Source organism: Patiria miniata, unplaced genomic scaffold, assembly GCF_015706575.1.
Source record: "Patiria miniata isolate m_02_andy unplaced genomic scaffold, ASM1570657v1 HiC_scaffold_24, whole genome shotgun sequence".
NCBI classification, from domain to species: domain Eukaryota; kingdom Metazoa; phylum Echinodermata; class Asteroidea; order Valvatida; family Asterinidae; genus Patiria; species Patiria miniata.
Genome location: NW_024037063.1, coordinates 5,871,788 through 5,881,316, shown reverse-complemented (window position 1 = coordinate 5,881,316; position 9,529 = coordinate 5,871,788). Strand labels below are relative to the sequence as shown.

Here is a 9,529-nt window from a genome sequence, read left to right as displayed (position 1 = left end):
GTCCCCTACCTTTAATACTGTAAAAAAAAAAAACGGGGAGCGATAAGCATGATAAGCAAGTTGGTGGGGTGTGTTCCCTCATCATGCCACCATGGAGGATGCCACATGCCACATATGGGACTCGGGGGGGGGGGGGAGAGTTGACAAAATAACTTATTCATTTTCTTTTATGGAATTTGTGGGGAAAAGGACATTAGTTTATGGAGCTACAAAACGTAGCTCCTGATTATATATATTTATTGGAAAAGGCATGCAAAAGGTAATTCTCATTACTCTCGGGAATGAGTCGATGATCACTTTTAAGTTTTAGTAGAAGTTTTTTGGGGGAAGGGCTGGGGGGCGAGGAGTAAATTCATCCCCTCCCATCCCACATCTACACAGAAACGTTGAAGGATATGGATGGAAACACTTGCAAATTAATGGAGGTAGGGAAACAACAATAAGGGTGTACATGTATTTCCCTTTTTAAATGCCAACAATCAAAAGAAGACGACGTCTAAAACACTATGGACACCGGTCCTTTTGAGGGCGCTGTTTATACTTAACGGTCTAAAAAAAAATCGTACTTTTTAACTGCAACCCATAGAGGGCGCACTTTCTTCGCAACGTGTGCACTTTTCGTGTTGATGTTTTGATAAACTGCCACTGCGTGTTCGTCGTCGTGTTTGTGCGCTTGCTGCAAGACTCGATCTTATAGAATGGAGGCGTTTGAATTCATCGCCTTTAATATCTTTTCCTTAATCTTTTTGACAGCGTGCGAGCCTATTATTGGGAATGTTCCTCTCTATGCAACCAAAACAGGCTATGATATCTCTATAGAAACTACAGGCAGAGTGAACAACGTCGAGAAATATTGGTTGGAGTTGGCGAGATCTACCGGTGCCAGCGTTCCAGAAGGCCTGGAAAATTGCACACCTCACGGCGTGTATGCTGTCTACCGACACGGTACACGCTACCCGAGTGACGGTGACATCGAAGACGTCCACAACATCATCGATCGGCTGCGAAGCACAGACGTCAATCCTGAATTCCAGTACCTCCGAGATGCTGTCAAAATCCCCTTGTCCAATGCATCGCAGCTTGCCGAAACTGGTTATAGAGAAATGAGGGAACTAGCAGCGAGAATGGCCAACCGTTTCCCCGTGCTTTTCCCGGACAGTGATGTTGACCTTTCCCGCTACTCGTTCCAAAGCACGGGGAAAACACGCACCATCGACAGCGCGCGTGGTTACATCCAAGGCGTGGTCGGGGAACAACAAATCTGCAAAACAAACTACTCTGAGAGATCCTTTACTGTCAATTGTACAGAAAATGATGGAACACAGACTCCAACCTCGACAACTGTGCCGCATAATCCTATTGACGATGACCTCCTGTTGAGGTTTTATGATGTTTTTGAGGATTGCACGGAGGCAATAAATGGAGGCAGGACTGATCGGGAGCAAGATGAGTTCCGAGATGGGTCAGACGTCGGGGAAGTTTGGCAGAGGGTTGCTGAGAGGTTAGCTGGACCGGGACGTGGCACTTGGAATATCTCAAGAGGTATATATATTAATTATTATCTCAAAAATTGTTTTATCTGGCAAACTGACAAAAATGGTTGTGGAAACAACGATTTCTTGTCTTCATTTTTAGGAAATCAGATACATTTGAAGTGTTTTTGAAGGATTAGAGAGAGGAAGGTACCAGTCTGTCCCATAAAATTGAAAAAAAAAAATTGTTTTCATAAATGATACATCAGCGTGATGTAATTTGATGATGTTACTAGTGATGCTTGGTTTTCAATGTTTTTATTGATAGTTTTAGTGGTTATTGTGCATGAGACGGACCATAGATGGACATATAGTGGTGGATATGTTGATGATGTTCTGTGAAATGAAGATGAGATTGAGGGTGATTTCTTTATTAGATTTCCGTGGTTTAACACCCAATCACTAATGCTTGCCAATTATGTTTTCTTCTTTTTACAGAGGAAGTGATTTTGCTCACTGAAATCTGTGGTTACGACCTTACCCTGAATAACGACAATGAAACCTGGTGTAAGCTATTTGAAACTCAAGACCTCTACGCCCCAGAATACCACTCTGACTTAAAGAATTACTGGAACAAAGCCTATGGGTTTAGCATCAACTACAGAATCAGCTGTACACTTGCCAACGATGCTCTCAAATATCTACAGGATAGAGTAGATAATCCGACGCAGTAAGTTCACTTCACACTCATTTTCTGGCAACAATGCCAGGGATTTCTTTACCATTAATTTTTTTCAAAGCCCCGCCCCTTATTTAGTCCATTTTTTTTAAAGGCCAAAGGGCTAGGATTTTATTCATAAAATGGATTGTTCTGAACTACAGAAGTGACTTTAGTTTTGCTTCTACCTGCCTTGAAGCATGCAAGCTAGGGGTAGGGCGCTCAGTAAGTAGTACGGAATTAGAGCAAATAAATAAAGTAACGTGGCGCTACCTAATAGTAATAAACAAATTACTAAACCTGAAAAATGCCATGGATTCACATTCACAAAAAATGTTTGGGCAGAATAAATAAACACATCAATTGCAGTAATCATAAGCCAAATATTTAATTTGTGGATGTGTGTGTGCACAAACTATATCCCCATGAAACAATCACATAGTGAATGCAGTACGACGTACATGTGAAGTGCATGTGGGCATAGGATAAGTCAGGCCGATAGACGAATAGGCCTTCAGGAATGTGAGCACTCACTGCACAGGCCCCCTTCAATGGCAAAAGCATTGTGCCAGATGTGCAAAGCTTCTGCCCCATGACAGATTATCTGAACAATAGATAGCACATTATAGAATTGATAGCGTGCCTGAATATACTGGGGCTGAGGAGGATAGGCCAGGGTGTGATAAAATCAGAAAACTGGATGTTTAAAATGTTCACTTCCAGTCCATAAGTTAGGGTAGAAGAACATTCCCTGTTAACAATCTTCATCCAATCTTCTTTGTGCTTTTATTTCCTTTTGCAGATCTCCTCTAGGTAACTTCAAATTTGCCCATTCAGAAACCATCGTTCCTCTACTAGCCCTCCTGGATCTATTTGATGAGCCCCTTCCACTCCTAGCATCAAACTTCCTGGAGAACATCAACAGGACCTTCCGAGCAGCCCACATGTCGCCGTTTGCTGCCAACGTGGCGTTTGCCTTATACGGCTGCACCACTGACTCTGCTGTGACATACCGTGTGCAGATGCTCCTCAACGAAAGCCCCGTTCAGTTAGAGTTTTGCGAGGGCCAGTTCTGCACCTTGGAGGAATTTCAGGCAGGAATTGAGGCTAGGATTGGGACTTGTGACTTCACAGAAGAATGCGCTGAAGCACTACAAGACAGGACAACTCCAAACCCAGGGGGCAGTGGGGCTGACATCAACTACTCGGTCTGTTTGCAATTCCTCCTGGCATATGTCATGTTAGTTGCATTGTCTTTCACTGGGGCTAATTAGGTAAACAAAATGTAGATGTTGACAAGATTTTATGTACATAAAGAAATAGGTCACAAGATTGACAAAGCTTCGCAAGAAAACAGTTAAGGCTCGTGCATGCTTCTTTCCTAGTACTGGTATATTATTATGTTACACACTTATAAATGAACTAAAGTTTTATAATCATTATAATTATGCATGTAATACTAACAATGTTTACATATTTTTTTCTCCGGAGTACTAAAAAGACGCATTTCACCTCAATTCTTTCCCCACTATTGAGCAACTCTCAGACATATTTAAAATATATATATATACAAATGTAGGTTATATTTTATGAAAAGAAAATTATCAGTTTGATGAAAAAATGTTTTTAATGTTTTAACGTGGTTTTTAATTAAAAAACTAATATGTATCTGTGGATAATCTTGCAAGGCAAGTGCATATATTGCCAGCAACTTTGCCAAGGATAACATGTACTTGACAATCACTAGTTTTGTACTGTGGGATAACATGTACGATTTCTGCATACATCAACCAAATTCTCATTCGACTCTTTTATAAAAGGGCTATTAAAATATTTAAGGATATTATGAATCAAAATGAGCGGAAACAATTTAAATGCTGGGGAAAAAGAGAGGGCTATTAAAATATTTTAGGACAGTATAAATCAAAATGAACGGAAACAATTTAAATGCTGAGAAAAAAAAGAGAAACAGTTTCAAACTTTCAGGGGAAATTAAATGCTACTGTTATTTTTGATAAAAATATACATGTATGTTGTTTTTGTTCAGTTACTTTTGATTATGTGTATTGATTGTTTATTGCCAAATTATTTTAAGACAATGATGCATGAATTTGCTTACACTTTATTAATGTTGCAATGCAATAAATTCAAAGTGTGCTTGAAAATCTTGGGAAGAGTCAGATCCTTTAAGACTTCAAAAGATGAAACATTAATGACGATATCGTCAAGACCCACAAGGACCACAAAAAAAAAAAAATTATGTGATAAAATTATGTCTTTGGTTCTTCTGCTTCATTTTATTGAAAAATAGACAAACGGCAAAAGTTGCCTTCTCCTAATTCCGTCCACTTACATTGGTTGTTATAATCTCACCAAATGCACGAAACAAAAAGTCAACAAACATTTGACTTCAAGATGCATCAAAAGCTACAACAAACACTTCACTTCAGTGTGACAAAGAAAACTATTTACATACTTTTTAACGAGACTAGCTCACAAAGGGATGAAAGCCTAAATATCTTACATGTATACAATTAATGCACATGACCCAATGGACAACAAAAATCTGTTTTATATAAATTTTCACATTTTTGTTTGTTACAAATGACACTACACACTATATTTCTGACAAATATTCTCAATTGACTTTGAGCGTGAACTGAACCCAGTGATTCATAAACACCAACATCTGGGTCATTTGTGAAAACATGGCAAATCTTCACGCTGTGGCTTTCAGAAGGCCCATGGATGCTGGAGCTATGGATTAATCTGGGCAATGGAGCTTAGTGTTTGAAGTCACAGCCACTTTCATGTGGACTAACAATGTCACTTGATGCAGTGCAACTGCCACACCCAGAATTTCATAAATGACAATGGATTACATCACCTTAATTGCTAAACCTTCATGTACCTATTGTCTTCTGTCTACAGTTCCTGAAGTACTGTTAGAATAATAAAATGCGGCATATGACTGGATTCAGTACTTTGGCATTCATTTATCCAGAGGCTGTGTATCTTTGGGTGATTTAGCTGTGAACAGTGACAGTACAGCATTAAGGACAGGAACATCCTGCCGAGGGTGTTACTGAAACCAATGTAATGATTTTTCCAGACGGTTGACCTTTAGAGGACATAGACTCCACAAGTCATTTTTGGGACCGACCTAAACACTCAAGCCGGGAGAGATAAGCAGACAGTGTACCGGTATTTCTTGTGCCCAAGGCAAGTCATGTTGTCCAGGGTTTGTGATTGTGAATTACAACTCCATACATCCTGGAAATGATAGTTCATGGAGCTCAGTATAAAAACGTAGCTTCATGATAAGGCATGATTATTTATATAAGCTGATTTACCCGATCATAGATCAGGTAGGGCGTAATGTTGGGAATGAAAATGTGGGGAGTTAAATGTAAATGGGGGAGACATGCAGTTATAGAAAAGCAATTTCTGTGGTGTGATGTGCGGCAATTTCTGACCACTAAAACCAATTTGAGCAAAAGATCATCTTATATTGGGAAAAGGCATACAAAGGTATATTATGCTCATTACTCTCGGGAATGAGTGGATGGTCACTTTTAGTGGAGGTTTTTTTGGGAGAGGGCAAGCTGAGCCGGAGGCATCCCCTCCCATCCTACATCTAGACAGAAACGTTGAAGGATATGGATGGAAAACACTTGCAAATTAATGGAGGTAGGGAAACAACAATAAGGGTGTATTTCCCTTTTTAAATGCCAACAATCGAAAGAAAACGACGTATTTTATGGACACCGGTCCTTTTGAGAGCGGTCCTTTTGAGAGAGTCTAGACTCTAGAAAAAAAATCGTACTTTTAACTGCAACACATAGAGGGCGCATTTGCTTCGCAACGTGTGCACCATGTGCACTAGACTTTCCGTGTCCCCCTCCCTGCAAATTTGCAGGGCGGGGGCGCCGGGCCGGGCGGGGTCCGAGCAAACTTTTCGTGTTGATGTTTTGATAAACTGCCACATGCACTATAGACTAGCACACTGCGTGTTCGTCGTCGTGTTTGTGCGCTTGTTGCAAGACTCAATCTTATAGAATGGAGGCGTTTGAATTCATCGTCTTTAATGTCTTTTCCTTAATCTTTTTGACAGCGTGTGAGCCTATCATTGGAAATGTTCCACTCTATGCAACCAAAACAGGCTATGATATCTCAATAGAAACTACAGGCAGAGTGAACAACGTGGAGAAAAATTGGTTGGAGTTGGCGAGATCTACCGGTGCCAGCGTTCCAGAAGGCCTGGAAAATTGCACACCGCACGGCGTGTATGCTGTCTACCGACACGGTACACGCTACCCGAGTGACGGTGACATCGAAGACGTCCACAACATCATTGATCGGCTGCGAAGCACAGACGTCAATCCTGAATTCCAGTTCCTCCGAGATGCTGTCAAAATCCCTTTGTCCAATGCATCGCAGCTTGCCGAAACTGGTTATAGAGAAATGAGGGAACTAGCAGCGAGAATGGCCAATCGTTTTCCCGTGCTTTTCCCGGACAGTGATGTTGACCTTTCCCGCTACTCGTTCCAAAGCACGGGGAAAACACGCACCATCGACAGCGCGCGTGGTTACATCCAAGGCGTGGTCGGGGAACAACAAATCTGCAAAACAAACTACTCTGAGAGATCCTTTACTGTCAATTGTACAGAAAATGATGGAACACAGACTCCAACCTCGACAACTGTGCCGCATAATCCTATTGACGATGACCTCCTGTTGAGGTTTTATGATGTCTTTGAGGATTGCACGGAGGCAATAAATGGAGGCAGGACTGATAGGGAGCAAGATGAGTTCCGAGATGGGCCAGACGTCGGGGAAGTTTGGCAGAGGGTTGCTGAGAGGTTAGCTGGACCGGGACGTGGCACTTGGAATATCTCAAGAGGTATATCAGTATTATCTCAAAAATTGTTTTATCTGGCAAACTGACAAAAATTGTTAGGGAAACAAAAATTTCATGTCTTCATTTTTAGGAGATCAGATAAAAGATAATAATTTGAAGTGTTTTTGAAGGATTAGAGAGGGGAAGGTACTACCAGTCTGTCTCGTAAAATTGAACAACAAAAATATTCTTTTCATAAAAATTATACATCAGCGTGATGTAATTTGTTGATGTTACTAGTGATTGTGCGCGAGACAGACGAACACGTAGTGATGGATGTGTTGATGATGCTCTATGATATGAAGATGAGGGTGATTTCTTTATTAGAGCTCCGTGATTTTACATCCAATCACTAATGTTTGCCAATTATTTTTTCCTCTTTTTACAGAGGAAGTGATTTTGCTCACTGAAATCTGTGGTTACGACCTTACCCTGAATAACGACAATGAAACCTGGTGTAAGCTATTTGAAACTCAAGACCTCTACGCCCCAGAATACCACTCCGACTTAAAGAATTACTGGAACAAAGCCTATGGGTTTAACATCAACTACAGAATCAGCTGTACACTTGCCAACGATGCTCTCAAATATCTACAGGATAGAGTAGATAATCCGACGCAGTAAGTTCACTTCACACTCATTTTCTGGCAGCAATGCCAGGGATTTCTTAACCATTAATTTTTTTCTCAAAGCCCCGCCCCTTATTTGGTCCATTTTTTTAAGGCCAAAGGGCTAGGATTTTACTCATAAAATTGATTGTTCTGAACTACAGAAGTGACTTTAGTTTTGCCCCATGACAGATTATCTGAACAATAGATAGCACATCATAGAACTGATAGCGTGCCTGAATATACTGGGGCTGAGGGAGAGAGGGTGTGATTTTAAGAATGGTCTTTGATAAAAATCAGAAAACTGTATGTTTAATAGCATTCACTTCCAGTCCATAATTTAGGGTAGAGGAACATTCCCTGTTAACAATCTTCATCCAGTCTTTGTTGTTCTTTTATTTCCTTTTGTAGATCTCCTCTAGGTAACTTCAAATTTGCCCATACAGACACCATCGTTCCTCTACTAGCCTTCCTGGATCTATTTGATGACCCCCTTCCACTCCTAGCATCAAACTTCCTGGAGAACATCAACAGGACCTTCCGAGCAGCCCACATGTCGCCGTTTGCTGCCAACGTGGCGTTTGCCTTATACGGCTGCACCACTGACTCTGCTGTGACATACCGTGTGCAGATGCTCCTCAACGAAAGCCCTGTTCAGTTAGAGTTTTGCGAGGGCCAGTTCTGCACCTTGGATGAATTTCAGACGGGAATTGAGGCTAGGATTGGGACTTGTGACTTCACAGAAGAATGCGCTGAAGCACTACAAGATAGGACAACTCCAAACCCAGGGGGCAGTGGGGCTGACATCAACTACTCGGTCTGTTTGCAATTCCTCCTGGCATATGTCATGTTAGTTGCATTGTCTTTCACTGGGGCTAATTAGGTAAACAAAATGTGGATGTTGACAAGATTTTGTGTACATAAAGAAATAGGTCACAACATTGACAAAGCTTCGGGGCAAGAAAACAGTTAAGGCTCGTGCATGCTTCTTTCCTAGTATATTATTATGTTACACACTTATAAATGAATTAAAATTTTATAATCCTTATAATTATGCATGTTATGCTAAAAATGTTTATACAATGTATATTTTTTTCTCAAGAGCACTTAAAGACATATTTCACCTCATTTTTTCCCCACTATTGAGCAACTCCAAGACATTTAAAAAAAAAAGATATATATATGCAGGTTATATTTTATGAAAAGAAAATCATCAGTTTGATGAATTTTTTAAAAATATTTTTTGTGTGTTTAACGTGATGTGGTTTTTAATTAAAAAACCAATATGTATCTGTGGATAATCTTGCAAGGCAAGTGCATATAATATTGCCAGCAACTTTGCCAAGGATAAGAACATGAACATGTACTTGAAAATAACTACATGTAGTTTTGTACTGTGGGATTACTTGTACAATTTCTGCATACATCAACCAAATTCTCGTTAGACTCTTTTATGAAAGGGCTATTAAAATATTTAAGGATAGTATGAATCAAAATGAGCGGAAACAATTTAAATGCTGGGGAAAAAGAGAGGGCCATTAAAATATTTTAGGACAGTATGGATCAAAATGAACGGAAACAATTTAAATGCTGAGAAAAAAAAGAGAAACAGTTTCAAATTTTCAGGGGAAATTAAATGCTACGGTTATTTTTGATAAAAATATACATGTATGTTGTTTTTCTTCAGTTTCTTTTGATTATGTGTATTGTTTATTGCCAAATAATGTTAAGACAATGATGCATGAATTTGCTTATACTTTATTAATGTTGCAATGCAATAAATTCAAAGTGTGCTTGAAAATCTTGGGAAGAGTCAGATCCTTTAAGACTT

General features: G+C 39.9%; 2 protein-coding genes across 2 annotated transcripts; both read left to right on the top strand.

Annotated features, from left to right (window-relative positions):
- Nucleotides 1-644: 644 nt before the first annotated feature.
- LOC119731735 (multiple inositol polyphosphate phosphatase 1-like) lies at nt 645-5,173 on the top strand. The gene is made up of 3 exons (XM_038204975.1): nt 645-1,542; nt 1,971-2,202; nt 2,993-5,173. The coding sequence occupies exons 1-3, from the start codon at nt 699-701 to the stop codon at nt 3,462-3,464; spliced, it is 1,548 nt and encodes a 515-aa protein (XP_038060903.1). The 5' UTR covers nt 645-698; the 3' UTR covers nt 3,465-5,173.
- A 985-nt stretch (nt 5,174-6,158) lies between these two features.
- Nucleotides 6,159-9,499, top strand: LOC119731736 (multiple inositol polyphosphate phosphatase 1-like). The gene is made up of 3 exons (XM_038204976.1): nt 6,159-7,093; nt 7,479-7,710; nt 8,110-9,499. The coding sequence occupies exons 1-3, from the start codon at nt 6,250-6,252 to the stop codon at nt 8,579-8,581; spliced, it is 1,548 nt and encodes a 515-aa protein (XP_038060904.1). The 5' UTR covers nt 6,159-6,249; the 3' UTR covers nt 8,582-9,499.
- Nucleotides 9,500-9,529: the final 30 nt, after the last annotated feature.